Here is a 21261-nt window from a genome sequence, read left to right on the forward strand (position 1 = left end):
TGCAGGTCTTGAGCATACTCCAGTTTGAATTTGGGGAATTTAACTTGAACAGCTCTCGTCCTGGGCAGACGACGATACAAGTCCGAGATGTTCAGCTTTGCGGAAAGTGAAGACACATTCAACTGGCCGGACATAGGCATGACCACCAGCAAGCTCATTGAATTCAGGAATGGGAAGCACGCTACCTGCACAGGAAGAAGAAATGGTGTCGTAAATAAATGGAGGTCATGTGAGGAATGTATGTTTCTTTCCAAATTGTGTGCAAAGAGGCAAGAGTATTTTGAGCACAGTCATTAAACCGTAGATAACAAAACTGTATTTTACCTGAGCCTCTAGTTCATTATCCAAAAATAATCTCAAGGGATGTTTGGCGTCTTCCATCACTTCAACATCAACCATGCGCTTGTCGTCAAGGTAGAACACACCTCTAGAGGTAAAGCGCGGGTCAAATCGAGCTTTCCACTCTCCTGTTGGTAATATTGTTTCTCAGTTTTAGTCAGCAACATAATTCAATCATACAGTAGCTTATCAAAAGTAAAATGTACAGGCATGGGAGATTTGATTGGTTATGTCCACTGTTAATTTGGGAAATTACTATTCTCAACAAACATTATTTATTATAGAAAAGAAGCTAATGACAAGAATATGGTGACATTTCACCTTTGAAGTGGACAGCATTGATGAGCATGAGGAGCAGATTTGGTGGTAAAGAAGACAGGAAGTCAGTCATCTTTCCGTTTGTTGCATTCTCTACCCAGTCGTTTATCTGCTGCAGGCTCTCCAATACTGCTGGTTCCGAGCCATATAACCGTCGGGATTCAAGGACAAAGGCTGGCTTTGGCTGGAACCCTACAGCACATAATAAACAATAACAAATGAACGTTTCCGCAAACAGCAGCTGTGTAGTCTAAACTTTTAAGTAGGGTGCAAAACTATTTCTGGGAAGTAACCTTGGCGCAGAAAGATGCGTGTGGCAATTTGCAGGTCATTGTTTCTGAGCTGCCCTAAGACATAATACAGAGCATGGTTGTAGCAGGGGACAGTGTTTTCATGGAGATGATGCATCAGCAGATCCTTTGTCTCATTTACTGCACCTGTAATAAAGAGAGGTGCAATAACTGGATGAGAACGGCGACAGTCTCCAGACGACTTTAAACTTGGGCAAGTTGCTGACACAATTCATCACATGTAGTAATTGCATATATGAGGAGAGCAAGAGAGCATTTGGTCCAGTGTGTCATGTAAATGCTGCAGCAGGATATTCTTACCCAAAGCCAGTTGGGAGAGCGCTACTGATATGCTCAAAGGAGATATAATGACATTTGGCTGCTCTGGCGTTGTCTCCAGGTTCTGCAGCAGCTGCACACCCAGTTTCTGAATGGCTGCAGCGATGGCCTCCTTTGCCAATTGGCTCCGGCCGACAGACAGACATCCTTCATCCTCTTCTTCCTCTGATGAGTTCCCGTTGGGCATACTAGTTATGGCTGTTGCAAGTAGAGGTGCTTCTGTGGTATGCGCATTTATTGGTTGTGGGGTACTTTCATTTTCTATTTTCTAAAGGCAGGAATAGTAAAAATGTTAAGTACAAGGAAACATTTTTCCAAACTGTGAAATGACTACAACACAGGGAGAAAAGAAAACTTTCAAACTCTGTTTTGCCTCTAACCTCTATGGGTTGGCTGGGCATCAAGGGAATAAGAGGCACCAAAGGAATTGACTCATTTTCTGCCACTTCAGCATTCTGTTGAGAAGGAAGTTAGCATAAGACAACAATCTATGCAACAGTTATATAATCAGCACAGATTATAATCATCCAGCATGATCTTTAAAGTTAAAAATAAGTGCTTTACAGTGACTCTTTGGCTGCAGAGACAGACCAACAGGAGTGTCAGACGAAGGTCCATGTCCTTAAAATGTAACAGAGAGAGAAATTATGTTAGCTGAAAACAAAGTAGGGCCTGGTCACTTTTATGCAGAAACAACAAATATATGGTTCATGTTTAATCATATCGAACGCAACACTCTCACCTTTTGTGTTTAGTTTCTTTGCTTTATTGTCTGCAGGTTTGAACACTTCTACTTAGTTGCCCTCTCTTTGAAAGGAACCAAGATCATCTAAAAATATATCTAAAGCATGAAAGTCACACAAAAGGTTTTTGTAGTCACTGCACCAAGATTTCCACATAGAAATCGCAAAACGTGTGCTTTCAGCAGATGTCCAAGCTGTCTACAACCACATCCTAATACTGCCGATGTATTGTTTAGTAAAAAAACTCTGATAAGCTTTTTACTTTGAGGGACAGAAAATCTACTTGTCTTGAGTATCAATGCATTGTGGTGTCTACAGACATTCTGTATTCATATCAACTCAACAAAAAAGTCAAAAGTATTAAGTGGTGTAGCACCATATCCCTCTTTGCAGACCTTACACAAACATGAAAATCATGAATAACTGAGCAGTATTTAGCATATTCCGACAAGTCATCAAATGTACAATAGTATTCCAATTATTTTTTTGTAATAAGTTTGATCTTACCTTAAATTTAAATTAGAAAGAATTGTGCTGCCTAGTCCAAAAAAGGAGCAACTAAATGACTGTGGATGGCAGAATTCCTGAGAGTCAAAGATTGGCACTTGCTCAGCAAACAGTTAAACATCAACTTACATTGATTGGGGCCTCATTTAAGCCTCTATTTGTTTGTAAATGTAGCTACTGAGACTCTTCCAGGGTTAAATATTGAAGGCCGAGATGCTTAGCTACTCTGCATATCGATGGGCAGGTGACAATATCATGACAACTAAATCTAGGACAGAAAATATGATAGATTTGTTGCAAAAGTGTGGTAAATCCAACTGCGTGGGGAAACAAATACAGCTTGCTGACACCACAGGTACTCATTTGATGTTGGCGAACACAAGCCCACATTTCCTAGAAACCTCTGGCGTTGATATATTGCCAACTTCGCAGAACCCACATGATTGTTCTGCTAAGTCTAGAAACTGACGCTACATGTTGAGGCAAATAATTACTCAAGACAGTGAAATAAATTAAGAAAGTAAATACTTTTTCAGTCAATTCAGTCACATTTCATCACTGAGCTAAAGTTACCTAAAGAGTTCTCCGCGATCACATGACAGCCGTCTGCAAACAAAAGAAGGGACTTTGTCCAATCTAAGCTCTCGTGACTCAGCCAAGAGCTGTGAGCAAGGCTGTGAGTGATAATGAATCAGGGGGAATCACACAGAACTGGAACACAAACAAAAAAACATGGAAGAAATTTTATTTTATTAATCCAGTTAATAAATAAGCGTTTTCAAGGACTTTTTCTCAAAAATATTTAAAGAGATGCTTGGAGCTATCTTAACCAATTATCAATATGCAACTACAAATTTTATTTTCAAAACAAAGTTTGTTGTTTTATGATCATTGAGCTTTCACTTACAAAAAACACAAATTATCAAAAAAGTGTAGTATTCTTGTCAGAGCAATTTGACCTTCGGGAAAATAATTAGAAAAGTAGGCAAACCTCGTTTTACGACATGAAAGTGATCAAATCATACAAAGGGAGAGCTTTGAGCTTTGTAGTATGCTAATGGCCTTTAAAGACTTCCATAGATTCATTAAGAGTTTTGTGGGCATACATGTCTACTTCATATCCATTTGCATTACACACTAAAGAGCAAATTAAACAACATTTTTATTGAATTACGACTTTTCTCTCAAATACATTTGCAGTTACATATAAATGATTAAATACAAACAGTTTATCTTGGCATTGACTGTTCCTATGTTAGCTTTTGTAATGAGCAATTAGAAGGTGGTGCGTCTAATAACTGACATATCCAGTCAAAGTGGCACCTGCTCAGATACACTCCCAGTGTAACGTTGCTACAGGTTCTGACCGCTAAACCCAGGAACTCTTAACATGGTTTAAAAAAATCCCAAAGCAACTTCAAGTAATTTATTAGTGGATAAAAACATTCAATCTTTAAAATCTGAGTGAGAATCTAAATGTTACAATTCAGGCCATACTTGTGCAGTAGGATAAAGGCTGTGCATCAGTAACTGACTTTTTGTAAGTGACGACAATAAAAGCGCCTCCACGCTGAGAAGATGCACCAAGACAGCCGACAAAACAGCGAGTGTACTTTTATTGTTCATGGCGTATAAACAATCTACTGTGAAACAACGCTTATGAAACACGGAGTAACGCAAAAACACAAACGTGATGATTTGATCTACAAATACTGCATAGTTTAATCAGTGCATTTGGGTACTCATGTATTCTAACAGTGAGGGAAATGAAAGTTGAGGTCAATGTTTTTTTTTTGGTGTTTTTTTTTTAATGCATCTATTTGGAAAGTGTAAACACTACATAAGAACCTTGTTTGGTCCCACCTTCCTGAGCGCGTCTTCTGATTCATTCTTTTGAACAGAATAACTGACCTAGTCAAAATATGAAGTTGCCATTATATACTTTCTATACATCTATAGGCTTTTTTTTTTAAAAAATCATGGATTTAATGTACATAATGAATGTTTACCGTGTGGCACACATCTCTTGATCATCAAATTCGGTGCCAACAGCCAGAGTGGCAAGATTCGGTAGATTAGGTACAAAGCCTTTACTTGTGCTGCTTCATCAAAAAGCGATTTAGAAAAGTGCCCTATCACTACAGCTGACCTCAAGCACAGGATAGGGGACAGCGAGAGCTCAGACATCTGGCGTCTTCAGGAATAAGACACTTTTAAGGTCAACGTTAAGAGTGTTTAGTGAAGCCGCGAGCCATTGAGTATCCCTAAGCTAGTAACCGGATGGCCCCGTTCTCAGAGCCCAGCAGCAAGAGCCTCTTGGTGGGCAGGACTGCCAGGCTGGTCAGGGTGCCGCGGAAGTTCTCCGAGCTCAGCTTTGTGCTGCTCACAGGACTCAAGGAGATATCTGCCATGGAGTACACCCCGATCTTGTTAGCCACTGTTCCGGTCACAATCTCGGAACCGTAAAGGTCAAAGGCATGGATGGGGTCGGACTGCGACTTGTACTGGCGAAGAGGCTTGTGCTCCATATCTTTCCACACGGCGAGTGTGTAGTCAGTGGAGGAGCTGATCACCAAGTTTCCTTCTGCAGCCTGAAAAGTAAAACACAAGAAAGGAAGTCACTGACTGTTGATGTCATAACCCAGTAAACACGGACAGTCTACGTTTTCCAACCTCCTTTTTCAAGAGTTGAGGTTAAATACCAGGCATTGCAATTACAATGTCCTTTTAAATACACTGAAATTAAAGAAAATATGTGAAAAGTTTAATTTTAACTAAATAGGATACTTTTAAAGTAGAGAAAGTTGAAACAGAAACATGTGGCGCACATCAGGTAACAGCCTACTTATTAGTGATGGGATGACATACTCACAATAAGTTGATTGTGGCAGATTTTCATGATTGGGATAATCATGAATATCCTCACAAGTAACTTGAAAAAACAGTCTAGCTCTTCATGATTTATGATTAACTGATTTATGATTGTTTGCTTTTCATTAAAAAGTTTGCTAAGAAAAAGGTTGTGTGTTCTATCTGTGAAGCAATACAAATATGTGGTTCTTAACAAAAATCCAAGGTAAAACGATTCCAGTATGTTTTAGCGCCATTTAGGAGTTTTAAACATAGTTTGACGATTATCTGGATAATATCTTAAATCACAATTATTTTCACAGGAATAATCCGGACCGGAAATTTTCATATTGTCCCGTGCCTACTACTTATATCCATTTCTTACTCATATTGTCTACAGCTACTGACTGACTACCACTCTCTTTAGATTTAATTAGAGTTACTAAAATCATCTTACTAGTAGTGTTCCTGTACCCACGAACATAGAACCTGAATTTGGGAGTAAATTACATTTTTTTGATTATCTTTATTTAATACAAAATGTATTTAAATAAGATTTAAAAGTTTATTAGCTTTCAATTTCCCAGATAGATATGAAAACAGCCAATTGTTGATTAACTTACAATTTGAGGGGGAAGTCTGAGTAATAAGAATGTGCCGATGAGAAACACTGTGGTCTTTCTAATGAGTAACCTGTGTCCATATTTGCCTAAACTTGTGCCTTTAAAACTAGAGATACAATCCTTGACCTAATTTGGGGTTAAATAAAGTTTGCTCATCCTTGCGCACTGTTGACAACAGACCTGCTGGGTACAACTTTCACCATCTCTGCACCACTTAGTATCACTACCTATGGGGAATGTCAAAATAGAAGTCACTTGGCTACATCTTTTTGAATATTTATCATCCAGGAGTAGAGCCACACCTTCTGGCTTGAGTATGTGATGTGGTCAAGGAATACAACTGGCCCTTACAACTATTGTCTGGCAATTTTGATGGGACAACACTGATGTCATGCTTGTGTTTTTACATAGTAAATGGTACTAAATTAAGATTACATTTACTACACCTACTAAAGTACCAGCTGAATGCAGAGCAAACAGCAGTATTCTTCCAAGAGACAATTGCAAACCCATTGCATTTAATAAAATGTTTGTTTTTAAATCAGGGGCAGTTAATGTGAGGTTGGGTCACTATGAGTGACGCCCCTCTTACACCAAGCTCTCAACCTGCATAAAAACAACCCATTAAACTCGTGTAGACCCATCAGGAGGTCGATGTCTAGGTCAGGCGAAGGGGATGTAATGTGGGTTACTCAGAGAAAAAGGGTCAACAAAATTGACAAGTGATTAACTGGCTGATCCAAAAGTTTCAGCTGTTTACATCAAAGCCTGATTGTGATTTACTACCCCACCAGATTCTGCCGTTTGACGCACCAAAACCTACTAAGCTGACATTTTGTACAAAGTCTTAAATAAACAACAAATAAACAGAAAGAAATGACCTTCCTTACAGTAAAAGCCTATATGCCTGTTGTATTTGATGGTATACCGATCAACCGATCCCCCTTAAACCCATACAACCCTCCTCTTGTTTCAGAAATCACACCATGCTGACAACAAGTTATTCAACAAAGTAATGCAGTCCCTATAGAGAAGCAGTTCATTTCTGTTTGGCTACAAGTTAATTTGGCAGGAAACAAAGTTGAACTACAGCAAAGAGAGTGACCGCCCATTTATGTGACACACTGAATCACCCTCGTCACCCAGTCCACGTGTTGATTCAACAACCGTTAATCCTACACCCTATCAGCCCGTAGGTTGGAAAAACAAAGGGTTGAAAAAAGGTTAGTGTGTGGCCGTTATTTGATCGGAGTATCATTTTCTGTAGAAAGTCCGTTGGGAAAGCCAATATTATACATAGCCCAATCACATTTTTCATACTATTCTGAAAGCTTTCATTTACTAATGCCTTAACAAATATATTGAAACTAATATAAAGTACCGCAGGTAGTTATAATTTGGAAAACATGAAAAGTATTTGCATAATGTCCTCAAATAGTTGAAATAACGGTTTCAAATGAATCCTGTAGTAAGAAATGCTCTCCAGGGTTGTCCTGCGGCCTACAGGCTTGTCCATGTATTTGCAACATCCTCGCTTCAGGTCTTGCCAGGTTGTTGGATGAAATCCTTCCTCTCCCTTCCCAATTTCTTGTCTCCTCTTTACTGTCTGCCATTTAAGAAAAAAGGCAAAGATGCCCAAATACAAAAGCACTTCACTTGTTCATTGCATACATAACTATTGCTGTCAACAGCCGAACCTTAATGGAATCTGTCTTACCATCACTGGTAGATCATCTTTCCTAAAAGCTGACCGCATATGTATTGGCCATTCACTGACTACTGACAAAGACGTAACCCAGAGGCAGCCCCATTCAGTAGTATAGACACAAGGTAAAGAAAAAAACGATTACCTTCATTTGGAGGATATCTCCCTCATGAGCCGGCCAGCCCTTCAGAACAAGTCCAGTGCGTGCATCGAGCAGAACAATGAAGCCAGATGAGAAACCTGCAGCCACAGTGCGCCCTGAAGGGCTCACTGCCAGGTAGCGGATGAGCCCAGCACTCACATTGTTGAATGCCAGACGAAATTCATGCTGGGGACACGGGAAAATTTGTCACTGTCAAGTCTGGAATAACTCTATTGCGGAGACATCTTAACCATGTTGAAAACACACTGATAATTGGTGACTGTTGTATGGCAGAATGAGCTGGCTAAGTGAAATTGCTACCTGCAATCCAGGTTTGCGAGGATCGATGAAGCGGAGAATAGAATCTGCACTGCCAAACACAACACTGCAGTGTGGAGCTGGCATGGTGGTGACAGCTGTGATGGGATTCTTCCCGTCCACGGCTTCATACGAGCGGATCTGTTTACCTAGGGAAAACAGATTGAGTGTCGTTGCACAGCACAGTAGTACAGTTCAATCCACGCAATTGTGTCTCACGCCCTCTAACTAACAACTATAAACTTTATATAAGTTTATGATGCACAGTTCTAATCATGAGGAGAAATGCATGGTCTCTCTTACCTGTATACTGGTCCCACAGGTGCACAGTTCCATCACAGCTGACTACCTCCTGCGAAGCCTCTAGCTGGCCGACATAGAAGATTGACTTTCGATGGTCGTTATACGTCACCCTGGGCTCCACCTCCTTTGTTCCATCGCCATGGTTATAGAGGGGCCAAATTTTCACAGTCTTGTCTTTACTTCCAGAGAGGAAGTAATCCTCTCCCGCCAGAGGTGCCAAACACTTTGTGGTGCCCGAGTGACCCAGGAAGCTCTGCAGTCGTATCTGGTGGAAGTGAAAATGTGGATCCTGCTGGTTGAGGCCAATCTCGTACTGCCAGTAGGCCAGCCAGTTGCCCTGCAGGGAACGGGCGCTGCGAGGGAGCTCCTGCTTCAGCGCACTGTCCTCTGTGGTGGGGCCTGTCACCCAGGAGGTGGAGACGGAAGCTGTGCCAACGGATGGAGTGGTGAAGCTGGAGGCAGAGGTGATGGTGGGGGTGATATGGCTGGAGCGTCCCCAAGAGTTCGCCAAGCCCAGATTCGGGCTACTATCATAATCAGTGTCCCGGGACACTTGGATACGGTTTCCTACCAGGTGGCTCCCGAAGGTGCCTGACTCAGGGAGGGTGTCTCCCAGCGCGGTGGAGCTAGTCGGTGCAGGGAATGGGTTGCAACCAACGCCTCTGCCAAAACCAGAGGAGAGACCCGTGGAGGACGGGGGTAGCTCCACCCTCGACGTCTCTGAGCTCCCCTGACGCAAACTCCGGTGGTAGGACTGCGCCGACTGCCAGACCAGCTCGTGGTTGGGAATCAGTTTCCGAATTGCCATGTCACCTACAGAAATCACAACACAGCACTAATTTATATAACTTGAAGTGTAAAAATATATTTGGTTATAGCACAGAATATACTTCCTTCCTCCTGCTGGATATGACATTATTAATTTGGCACAAGATGAGGTGTTTCCTACCTATGAGACAGTAGAAGGGGATGTAGGAGGCATGGGCCATCTCAGGGTTAAATACAGTCTGTAGCTCCTCCAACACCCCCAACTCATAAGTCACATTTGTCTCTTCAGGTGTGATGACGTCCACAACCGTGACTTCTCCCACAACTCTGCGAGGGGCGCTGTCCAGCTACATTATAAATGAGACAATCACCACATCTGTGAATTTCCAATTCTGTTTTCAAAAAACATAACTACATGAAGAAACTTCTAAATGATCTGATGAAACGAGAACAACCATGCTGCCATGCTCACACATGCATATTTTCTTTTTCTCTCCCTCCGTCTGTCAGATTGTATTCAAAGTTTCTGTCTCGTTATTATTTTTATCTGCCTTTCCGTCATTTTTTTTGTACAGCTCAGATGTGCTTGTTGAAAGCGTTTCTAGAAAATAACTTGACATTACGGTTGTCAGTCTCGTCAGTCGTGATGCGCATACCTGGGGCTGCAGAAAATGCAGCAGAGAGAAAACGGCAAAGAACCGCCGCAGAGTGTCAGCCATATGCTGTTGCACCATCTCCCTCCCGATGCGCAGACAGATGAGAGCCATCAGGCTGAGTGTCTTGAGACAGACGGCAGTGCGTGTCTGCACCCCGCTGGGGAACCTGAGTACAGCACAATGGGTACAACCAAGCAGAGGACTAATGACAGATCTATTGTAGCGTTATTCTAATTATACTCTAATTAAACACAAAACATGAACAGTCCTTTCAATAAAAAGCAGAATGTTTGCAATGTTCTATTTGAAAATGCTGTGTTTGAATATTTGAATACTATCATGAGTACCTCAACATAAATCAAGAGTATGTGCATGGTTTAATGTGTGCTATTTACCCCATGCGGGGGGTGGTGAGCAAGTCCAGTAGTGGGAGGAGAACATCCTGGTTGATCTTCATAAGCATGTCCATTAGAGTGGTATCAGAGAGAAAGACAATGATCTTCTGAGTAAGTGCAACCGCTCCAAGCAGACTGGCCTCCTTACGCGTGTTAAGACGCTGCGAAGAAGGTGGAGAAACCTGGAAACATACAAATTTGTTACTTTACTTTGAAGAAGTCTTTTGATGTCTTTTTTGCACAAAAACCCCCAAAACAATCAAGCTTAATGAGCCAAAGGAGGCTTTTTTTGTGTGTTTTTGTACATTTGACTTACCAGATATCCTATATAAGGCAGGTACTGGTAAGTTAGTACAGGCTCTCCATAAAGTTGAGCTATGTAGATGAGACAGTCCAACACAGGTCCGGCTGTCTGGTCACCAACAACCGCTTTCTTCTCATACACGCTTCCCATTCCCACGCTCTCCAGACTGCTGTCCTCAGATGCAATGGCCACAAACTGGTGTTTGTCGAGCCCTACAGGCAGAGAACACAATACGGTAAATGGGTCGAGCAGTCAGTCTCTTGGCTTTTCTCAATATTGCAAAAATATAAAAACGTTAATGAGGCAATTCAACTTTTTTTTAATGTTATGCATTAACGTACCAATGTAACAATTTGTGAGCAATCGCAGCAAATTTCTGGCGACGTATCGAGACGTCACTGTTGGTCCGAGCTTTGCCGACAGCCAGCGAACTGTTTTGCAGACTGTATCTGTGTGTGGAGGGATGAATAGGATCATTAGAATTATCAGTAAAATATCAGTAAATAAACTAATCATTTACATAAACTTTAATCATTCCCTCACCTAGAAGAATCTTTTGCTCTTTCTCCCCAGACTCGTCAGATGCATCATGGTCCTCCTCCTCCTGCTCTCCCACAATGCCTTTCTCTTCCAGCGCCATTCCGTTCACGAACTCACCGTCTAGAGTGGCAACTGTGGCTCCGGAAGCTTCTGTGCAACCAGAGAGAGTGAGCTCCAGGTTGGCAGCAGTAGAGTCGTCTTGACCCCCATTAGTCTCAGTCACCTCGTCTTCCTCCAGCTCTCCTCCCTCCTCTCCCTCACTAGCGTGTTTCAAGTCCTGGCTACTGTCAGCTGATTTGAGACTGGCTCGATCCCGCATTGAGTCTCCATCACCCAGTGAGAGCTCACTTGTGCTGCTTTTGTCGCTTAGTTTCCCCACACTTAGAGACTCCTGGTCTTGGTCCTTGGCTGCAGAGTTCTGGCTCTGCTGTTTCCCAGCAGCCACCCCTGCTCCACTGTTGACATAGAACCCATTCTGAAAGTCCTCCGCCTCTGACAGAAACACTTGGTCATTGAGACTGATGCCAGAGGAGTAATCAACCATCCCGGTCTCTCCCACCCCCCCGACACCTCCACTGGCACCACTGCCAGCTCCCATATTCCCGCTGACAGAACCAGAAGATGGTCCCACCTCGCCACACTGAAAGTCTTCTTCCTCTTCCTCTCCAAGATTACATGTGCCACCCCTCAGCCCTTTGCCAGCCTCCCCGCTCGAGCCTGAGAAGGAGCTCTCAAAGCCGGTGATGACCTGCAGCACATGGGGGAGTAGGCTGGACAAAAAGGCCTGCAGGCCGAGCCTCACTATCAGCTGCATGATGAAACAGTCTGTGTAGAGATAGAAACGTCCACGCAGGCAGTGAGGGTTTTCATAAACGTTGATCAGGGGCTTCAGTAAGTACTTGTTTGCATTTCGGGGACCCAGTACTCGAGAGATGGGCTCGAAAAGGTACCAGGCAGCATAGACGGCGGTGGACTCCTCCAGCATGAGGGCTAGAATGAAGGGCAAGAGAATCTCGAGACCCTCGGCTGTGATGGTACCCCGCAACAGCGTCTCGAGCTGCTGCCACAGGTGAAAGACAACATCTCTTCCCTGAAGACTGCATGTGGTCTCCGTCTTGCTTTGGTAGGAAAAGATAAAACGGTGAAGTCCTGCAAAATAGGAAGGGAAAGGAAAAGGCGAGATGATGGAGTTCAATAACTGCCAGGGGTTTGGGGGAGGGAGACCACCACAGATGGGTTCATATTTGAAAAGGAGTGGACGGGGGCAATCTGGTACTTCTCGATGTGCTATTCCAGAGTGCTTCTCTATTAGCAGCAGCGTCTCAAGAGCATAATGCAAAGACAGTGGCACATCACGGAGGCTGGCAGAGCATAGCTTCATAACAGCTTGGAAACGCTGTCTCAGGGGGGTGCCTGGTTTCAGTCCTCTCAGTTTAGAGGGGTAGAATATCTCAGCGATGAGAACGCCAAAGGCCTGCATGTCTCTTTGATAGAGCTTTGTAAGAGAGGGGAGAGATTCAATTATGCCACTGTCTCTCGTGCAGTCAGTAGATCCTTCAGGGTGCCCCACTTCAGCCTTCAGGCTCTTCACCAGGAAATTGTTCAACTTCTCCAGCTCTTCCAAAGGCTGCAGTGGGTTGAAGCCTTCAGGGAGGAGGATCTTGATTTCCTCCGCATTGGTGGCGGCGGTCACAGTCCCCTCCACATGTTTTTTGTTCGTTGGCCCTCCTCTTTGTAACATGGCACTGCGTAAACCAGGGCCTAAGCCGCTTGCAAACTCGCCAGGGAATGAACTCGGGGACTGCGATACAATAAGTGCTGTGTGCTCTCCTCCCATCTTTCCTCCCGCCGTGCTGGTGCTTGGCATCGGCACAGAGCAGGAAGCAGAGCCGGATGAGCCACTGGACGCTAATGAGTCCAGAGCTTCCATACCTTGTTCAAGCTCTTCATCTCTGTCTACCATGGTCCAGCCACTGGTCTCACACCCTGTTGACTCTGGCACCCTTCCATCCACGGTGTCAGCCACGGTGTTGACTTGAGGAATGTGTAGCGAAGGCACGTTAAGAGCTGCAAGGCCAAGGATAGGAGGTTCTGCTGGGGCGTACTGGGAAGGAGACAAGCGTGGCGGGTGGGGCTGGTCAAATAGCTGAACTACACCATAGGTAGTCAGATTGGTGTGGTTGTCCACCAGGTGCAGGCACACGTTCTTGGCCTTGACAGCTTCTTTACCAGACAGCTTATAGCCAAATGTGAGATCTATCCAGTGGTGCAAGTGTTGGGACACTTCTCTGCTCTCCAGAAGGCGCCGATGGATCTCAATGAACTCCTCGCACGACTTACACCAGGAAGGCACATCCAGGTCGGGCATGTCGGGGTGGATTGAGCGGAAAATGGAGGGATCTGTGTAGAACTCTGGAATGCACTCATCAGGGGTCCAGCTCTGCATGCGCTCCATGCTGGCTGGGTATTCATTCGGCTCCCACTGGGATCTGACATGGCTGCACAACACTGACTTGGGTGTTTGTCGCGCTTTGTAGACATAGTAGGTTATGTCTGAGAGCACATCAGATATGTGATGAGGTACATGGAGATGGTCTGAGGGTCCAGCACCACCAGCTCCTACAGATCCACCAAGGTCCCCACCTACACCACCTACACCAACCCCATTAGCCGCTGCAGCGGCTAAAGCCTCTTTGGTCATCTCATATGTGAAGTCCAGCTGCTTATCCCCTTTGTTGAGCCTGAACTTCGACCTCCTGAGGTCTCGGAATTTTCCAAATGGCACAGTGAAATCAACCACCCAAGGCAGCACTGGGTGATAATTAGGGTCTCCTTCTCGCCGTCCTGCTAACCTGTTCAGTTCCATCAAGTAGCGGAAGTTGCTGACTCGTCCATGGACCCAGTCCAGAACCAACTTCTTAAGCTCATCAAAGCAGTCTTTGCAAAGTCTTTTGTTTTCTTGGCTCACACATGACTTGTTCCTTGGCAGGGCACTTTTTGGCACTTGTCTGCCAATAAAATCGCTGTTTGCATCCCCTTCTGGCCCCAGTTCCTCATAATGGGCTAGGTTGAGCTTGAGACGAGTGCAGAGCTGCTCATCTACAGCTATGTCCTGCATGGAGAGCTCTCCACAAGACAGACCTGCTGCATGACATCCCTGCAGGGCTATTAGTAACTGGTAGAGAATGAACAATACTTTGGCATGGCTGTTAGCGAGCTTGGCTGGGCTGAAGGAGACAATATCATGGAGTGAATACTGAGTATAAGGTAGAATAACATAGAGCATCTCTGCTGTCTCCAGCAGACAATCTGCAGGCAGAACGTTGGGACACAGCTGGTCTGACTGGGACTTGGAAAAGAAAGATGAACTTGATGGCAAGTAGTTTTCTTTCTCTTTCTCTCTTGCTGGAGAAAGAGATGGTGACATTTTGTCAGCTGAGATGAATGTGGAATTGAAGAGCTTCTGCAAAGCCTGACGCACTGCATCTACAGCTGCAACATGCATCTGCTCATTGGCTCCTGAATATGGTTGCACAAGTTTGGAATGAGCGTCACGCCACAGATTCCTGAAAAATAGAAATAAGACAAAAGGCTTGAGGTTGAGATTAAGTTTAAATCTCAAACGTATCCAACCAAATGACTGCATTTATCATTCCCATTTCAATATCTTAAACTTAAATATCAAACGTGTTAACTTTAAATTCACTGCAAACAAGACATTTATCATGAGAATTAATTTAACAAGGTAAATAGTTAAGTTTGACTTTCTGACTATAGGAACCTTACAAAACTAAAAGCAAGAGTGAACCGCCTAATGTCATTCAAAGTGTACGAGGTAGCAATGCAATTAAATAAAGCTCTTTTAAATACAAAAACAAGCCGGCACAAACGCAAACACTAAAATACTCCACAAGCCAAGTCAATTAAAGTGAACTTCTAGGTACCCTGATATTAGGGTCACAACTTTTGATTAATTTCATCATTATTTTTTGATCAATCATTTCCTATAAAATGTAAGAAATTAGTAAAAACTGCCTCGCATATGTCCCATGTAAAATGTCACGTCTCTAAATTTTGTATTATGCCTGAACAGTGCAAAACACAAGGGTAGTAAATTGATATATTTTATACTAAATAATATGCTAAAACTAAAATATAAATGGACAAATGCTAGATAAATGACTTAAAAACAATGTATCACTTATCAAAAATATGCAGATTAAAGATCTGCCAATCATTTTACCAATTAAGTAATTGTTTCAGCTCTACCTAATATCATTACAGAAAAGCTTCTTTTAAGTTCTTAATTTTATTAATGTTCACAAATTACAGTCAATGTCATTTAAACGGCTTCTCTTCTTTAAAAAGGGATATTTTTCTTTAAGTTTTAGCACAATTGTATGCTGACATGCATAGCCACATTTTACAAAATAGATAAAAATAAAAATCAAAGTGTGTATCGTACCTGACATTATGTTGCGACACATACTGCATGGTTTTGACATAAGAGTCTTGTGACGTGCACTCCATCTGTTGATGGCATGGGTCTCTGGCCAATCCGTAGCTCAGCTTGCTTTTCCTCAGACCCTGGATGCACACTCGTGTCCAGCCAGGAGGCAACTTTGCCTGGGAACACTGAAGGTAGGTGCGAATTTCAGGCTCACTGACACTGTCAAAGCGGGCACAGCGCATGATCCTCCTCTCCCTCAGACCCATCACCCAGCGCGTAGGAACGAGGGCAATGAGCTCCCTGGGACGGGCACCTGGGCCCTGCTGCCGCCGGTCAACCCCCAAGTCTTTCTCAACAGCATGCATCAGCCAATCCATGGTGAGTCTCCGATGCTTGTTAACAGTCGCACAATGCCCTGCTGCATATGCCTTGCTGTCTCCCAAAACGCCGCCTTTCAGACATTCATGAAGGATGATATCAAGGTCATCAGGGGCAGACCTAATCTCCTCCTATACCAGTCCCTCTGAGGAATAACAGAAAAAGCATAAAGGGACAATTAGATTAGCTTCTTTTACAGTGCTTTCACAGTAAGATGGCTTTGCAACGCTGTGAAGACGGATTGTTTTCGACAGAAGAGAGAAGTAGGTTGCTTGCTGCAATAGAGGACTGATGTGATGTTGGTGATTGCACACCACTTCTTGTAAGTCCCTGAAGTCTCCTGAGTTCAGCTCTGCTCACGTGACTGCCTCCTGCTTCCGCTTTATCAGCACATCTCACTAACAGTGAACCCTGGTGACAAGTTTACCAGAAAGTCTCAGGTATAGTTAGTTAAACTGTAACTATAACAATCAAACAGACTACAGAAAAATAGTTTGCACAGATTTGGTTAACTAGGCTGTTAACTGTCTGGAAGAGATACCATCCAAAAACAACAAAGCCACATTTAAACCGAAACTGAAACATAGTGTGAGCTTCAAACGACGCATGTTAATGTGATTTAGCTAACTAATGCCAACCTCTTTCGCGTTATATACCGTAATGAAGTCGGGAGCTTCAGAGAGAAGACTATTGGGGAAGTAACGTCCACTTGACGCTAGCTTAACATGGCGGCTAACGCTACGATACCTTCACTCAAGCAAGCTAAAGGACTTCCTTTACCGTTAGATCAATGACATGAAGCTAAACGGAGAGCAGCTCCACACGGTACACGTAACTCCAATGAAATGACAGAACAACCGCATTCACTGTGTAGCACGTTAGCTCACCTCTCACCACTTGTAGCAGTTGACAGCTAGCTAGCGTTTAAGCTAACGATGCAGCACCGGCTTCACACGTGACGAGCGGTTGCTACGGTAACGGTATGGAACGAGCACACACGGCGGGCCCACGTTTACTCCCACCATGTTTTACTGATGTTCAGCGATGCGTGTCAGCAGACAGGCGGCAGTCAATCAGAGGATGTTTTGTCCTGTGCTATAGCTGTAGCCATGTTCAAGAAGAGACACCTCACGTGACACAACACCAGCCCCATCTCACGTGATTACCGCTGCTGAGGCTGAAAGACAGCGCCTCTTCTTCTTGGGCGTATAAAGGCAGCTGCTATCCTTAGTGTTGCATTACTGCCACCCTCTGGAGACATTCAGCTACTGCAGTGTTCAGTTTGTCAGATGTTTCCCATCAGCCCTGTTCTCCTTTAAAAAAAAAAAAATGGCCAAAATCTTCTGCCAAGTCATCTTCCACCACTCTCCAGTATGCTCTTTAATCCTGCTCTTGTTAGTCCTAATCTTTTCATTTCTATCATCATGTCCTTTTTTCTCTGCAATGTTCTGCAACTAGCAAGTACATGCTCAACAGTTTCCTCTCCTACTTCTCACAATGGTACCCACTCTGTGTTGAATTGAATGCAGATCTCCTGTTTTCTCCTCAGGGCCTATTCTCCAAAGAACCGCAAATAACTTTTGATTAATATCAAAACTTATTGTTGTGTTTTTTTGATAGAGAGAAAGTAGACGGTCAACTGTGCCACCGATATTGTGACAACCACAGTGGTAAAAGAGATGTATCTGTGTTGGTGATTTTATTATTTTTTATTGAATAATACCTTTAAAGCAACATAATAAGTAAAGGGCTGCAATATAGCCCATCCCTCTGGCAAACTAGAGGAGCCAATGTAATAAATGAAACGATAAAACCATAGTTTGCTGGTCATTTTCTGGTTTTTAAGGTCCCTTGAACTGATCTTACCCTTTTTTCAAAAACAGCCCATCATAGACCATTTCCCAAATTGACAATACTTCAAGGTCACAAAGTCTCTTTTGTTTTCGTTTTAAATAAAAAGTTGCTTTGTAATACCTGACTGGGATGTAGTCAGAGGCATCTCCACAAGGTGGCGCTATGTCTGTAATTTCATATATAAATCCTTCAGCAGTGTTGTCCAGACATATTGTTTGTAGATTCAGGCTTTCTACCACATTATGTTTAATGTGCATGCCTGATTCCTCTTTGACATTACTATTATACTGACTTGTTTTTTCCCCACAAAGTCCAAATCTGACAATTTGCAGTGATTTACAAATTAGACACTTTATTTAACATAAATGTGAAACAGGCTTCATCAGAGACTGAATAGAATGAATGTGTTACTATGGTCTGCTTATTAGAAGAGAATACAGTGTCATATACAGGAATTTATTGTTTTTTGGAAAATGTTATGTTGATATTTAAATTTTAATATTTTCTCTGAGATGGTTATGAATACGCTTGAAGGTGAGTTATACGTTATGTTTGCAGTTGCAAATCGGACATGGATGTGATTTAATAAATACGAACCTTTGACTATCATTGACATATGCTTCTCATTGTACAATGATCTACTTTTGTTGTCAGCATTTGGAAAAGCACTCTTGTAGGTCAACTAATCTTACTTTTTAAATAAACTTGATTTGAACGTTTCAAACAGCATTTTGAAACGTATGCATATATTCTATGTATATTTATGTTTTGAAAGCTTATTTTGGCTGGTAACCTTAAGCAAATCAATTGACAAACAATTGATAAAGCAAAGGGACAGAATAAGGGCAGTTATTGTTTAATAATAATAATAATAATAATTAAGCCTTTCTTAGTCCCACAATGGGGAAATTATTTCTCTGCATTTAAGCAGTGGGCTGCAATGAAGCGCCTGGGGAGCAACTTGGGGTTAGGTGTCTTGCTCAAGGACACCTCGGCATGTTGCCGGTAGAGGGGTTTGAACCACCAACCTAAAAATCAGTCTATAGGCATGAATTTTGAAATCCGACACTGTGTTGTGGACTCACAATTACAGGGAAACAAATTCAAAGTTTCTCTCATCTAAGCATACCATGCAGCATAATTACTGTCAGCACTTTTAGAGAAAAGATACATCCAAAGAACATGACATTCCTTGGCTCAGCATCATGTTCCCCCTCTTAGTTCTGCTCTTAGCAGTTTTATAGTACTGCCAGGCAGAATGGGTTTTCATGTCCCTAAGCACGCTGTTGGTTCTGGATTAAAGCATTCTCTGCAAATGGCCTGAACCTTCGTTACATGAAAAGACGGTGGACACAAAGCAGCATAATGCATTATAATTTAATGAATTGCAGTACCCTTGAATAAATACATTTTGTATTTTTGTGTCGCATCAACCCAAATAATTTAGCTGTTATCTTTTAAAGTCACTAGAAAGGAAACGTGGCTAAGAAAGTGACCTGTGACGACAAAGTAAAAAGAAAAAGTCTAACGAGGAAAAGTCTGTTAAAAGTATATAAATACATTTAAATATATATTTTTTCACAAGAACATGTCCATTATATAGAGAGGCAAAAGTGCTTTTGCTGCCAACGGGGTTGTATTTTCTGTAGGGATGTTGGTCTTTTAGTTAGTCAGATGTCTAGAAAAACAGTTTTCATTCAAATTTGGAAGAAAGTTAGGCCACAGGCCAAAGGAAGGATTTCGGATAGAGCACTATGTATGTAATTACTCATAACAGATCTAGCTTTTCCTCCTCTCCTCAAACAAATTGAATTGGTGGAAACACATTCAAAAGTCCCTAAAGAAATCCTATAATAACTATTTATATTAGTATTCTTGCAGGCATGGCACATTTACATAATACAGCAACACTGTTGCCACACCTCAGTTTTTTATGAAAACAAAAATGCAAATAAATTAAGAAATGGTAATCCAAGATGGCACAAGTTACAAGGAAGTTTATTTTCTACCAGGAAGACTTCAAGCACCAAGCACGTTTTCCAATTTCCTCTTTCTCCCCTATACTTTTTCCAGTTGTGTAACAAAAATCATCACACCCAATGGCTAGTAAATACTGTAAATTTTAACCAAAAAGCCCGATATTTCTTTAACCAAGAAATGAAACCAACCACCAGACACACCGCATAGGGTTACATTTATAGTTATGTGCCTTACACAATATAGAAATCCACATTACTGGCATGTCGGGCAATCAAAGACTGCTGATAAAGAAAGATTTTATAATTTATTGGAATACATTTGAGGAAGACAGTTTTTCCTCTGGCATCATGAGTTGAAATACATTGATGGCAGAACAGGCTGTTACCAAACACGCACAAATCTCTCAAGTCATCGTTCAAACATTCACATTATTGTACTCTGTGGGTTTCTTATAGAATATTTTAAACTATGATGCAAAAAAAGTGTTGCATTAATTGATTGTTTCACACAAATGAAGTCAATCTAATCTGCTGAAACTCTGATATTTTTGTGGAAGTGGGGCATTTTAGCAGACATGCCCTAAATAGTTCCCACAATTTCCCTTTTATTTTTATTGTGACAATCAATTTTACAGTTTAATGGCCTGTTCTTAAGTTGGACTGAACCGAACAAACTCACCGTGATAGTTTATGTGTTCTGGGAGATACAGGCATGTGAAAGGCTTTAGGGAGGGTTTTTTTTCTGGTGAAGGGTAGATGTGCTAAAGTATTCAGGTCAGCAGAAACACACAGAAGAACGTGTAATTACTTAATTTAGTGCACAGAATACAAGCAATTTGGAATGGCGGTGACTTGGTTGCAACACATTTTTAAGGTGGGTGCTCTTCGCTCTCAGGCAACAACATGCTCCTTAAAGGACATTGTCAGCTCATCTCCCAGTAGCCATTGCATGTCTTTTTACTCTTGTGTGTCTTGTGTGATCAGGCTACATGATGTAGAGTTCATATATCCGCCTGGCCGCAGCTAGTAGCCTACAATGCTTGACACCAACTGATTGATTATAACAGTTTTAGTCCAACTACTATTAACATATTTCAATTTCAAAAGACAAATACATGTGTTATTTTTATGCCACAATCGTATCCTGTCAGTGTTTGAAACAGCATTTAGACCATAAGGGAGAGGATTCACAGGAGAGTTAAGTTTAATTAATTGCATGTTAATTAATAGTGAAAAGTTTCTCAGCTGTGCAGGGTGTCACTGTAAGAATCTGGACTCATGACCTCAGTATTTATCAAATCCACACTACGGCCCAGGCTGCCTATTATTCATGATTTTCTGACAGCGATTAAGGTGAAAATTCATAAGGCGAGGCAGCAATGAATGTGCAGTCACACGACTCACCTTTATGTGGAAGTCTATTGCATTAGGGCCTCTGTTGAAAACTATGAGACACAGTT

General features: G+C 42.3%; 2 protein-coding genes across 6 annotated transcripts in view; both read right to left on the reverse strand.

Annotated features, from left to right (window-relative positions):
* The window catches only part of serpinf2b (serpin peptidase inhibitor, clade F (alpha-2 antiplasmin, pigment epithelium derived factor), member 2b), a 3884-nt gene extending 685 nt beyond the window's left edge, over positions 1 to 3199 (reverse strand). The window contains exons 1-9 of one of the 4 annotated variants that reach the window (XM_054597647.1): positions 2537 to 2879; positions 2029 to 2115; positions 1851 to 1907; positions 1667 to 1741; positions 1269 to 1554; positions 951 to 1094; positions 661 to 849; positions 325 to 467; positions 1 to 185 (exon numbers count right to left, since the gene is read on the reverse strand). The exon at positions 1 to 185 is cut by the window's left edge and continues 20 nt beyond it. In XM_054597647.1, coding sequence (XP_054453622.1) covers positions 1 to 185; positions 325 to 467; positions 661 to 849; positions 951 to 1094; positions 1269 to 1554; positions 1667 to 1741; positions 1851 to 1904 — 1076 coding nt within the window. In that variant the 5' untranslated portion in view covers positions 1905 to 1907; positions 2029 to 2115; positions 2537 to 2879. Of the gene's footprint in view, positions 186 to 324; positions 468 to 660; positions 850 to 950; positions 1095 to 1268; positions 1555 to 1666; positions 1742 to 1850; positions 1908 to 2028; positions 2128 to 2536; positions 2880 to 3109 lie in introns of those variants that run through there. The other 3 variants (XM_054597631.1, XM_054597656.1, XM_054597639.1) reach the window with 3 other exon arrangements.
* Positions 3200 to 3286: 87 nt separating this feature from the next.
* Positions 3287 to 17131, reverse strand: wdr81 (WD repeat domain 81). 2 transcript variants are annotated; one of them, XM_054597243.1, is made up of 12 exons: positions 16856 to 17131; positions 15606 to 16113; positions 11144 to 14706; positions 10942 to 11049; positions 10613 to 10812; positions 10297 to 10478; positions 9902 to 10067; positions 9427 to 9592; positions 8478 to 9290; positions 8178 to 8323; positions 7860 to 8042; positions 3287 to 5127 (listed from the first exon to the last, which is right to left on the reverse strand). In XM_054597243.1, the coding sequence occupies exons 2-12, from the start codon at positions 15965 to 15967 to the stop codon at positions 4801 to 4803; spliced, it is 6216 nt and encodes a 2071-aa protein (XP_054453218.1). In that variant the 5' UTR covers positions 15968 to 16113; positions 16856 to 17131; the 3' UTR covers positions 3287 to 4800. The 2 variants fall into 2 exon arrangements, with proteins under 2 accessions (XP_054453218.1, XP_054453227.1); XM_054597252.1 differs by lacking the exon at positions 16856 to 17131 and adding an exon at positions 16749 to 16770.
* Between the last annotated feature and the right edge of the window lie 4130 nt (positions 17132 to 21261).

The sequence above is a fragment of the Anoplopoma fimbria genome, chromosome 1, assembly GCF_027596085.1.
Source record: "Anoplopoma fimbria isolate UVic2021 breed Golden Eagle Sablefish chromosome 1, Afim_UVic_2022, whole genome shotgun sequence".
Taxonomy (NCBI): domain Eukaryota; kingdom Metazoa; phylum Chordata; class Actinopteri; order Perciformes; family Anoplopomatidae; genus Anoplopoma; species Anoplopoma fimbria.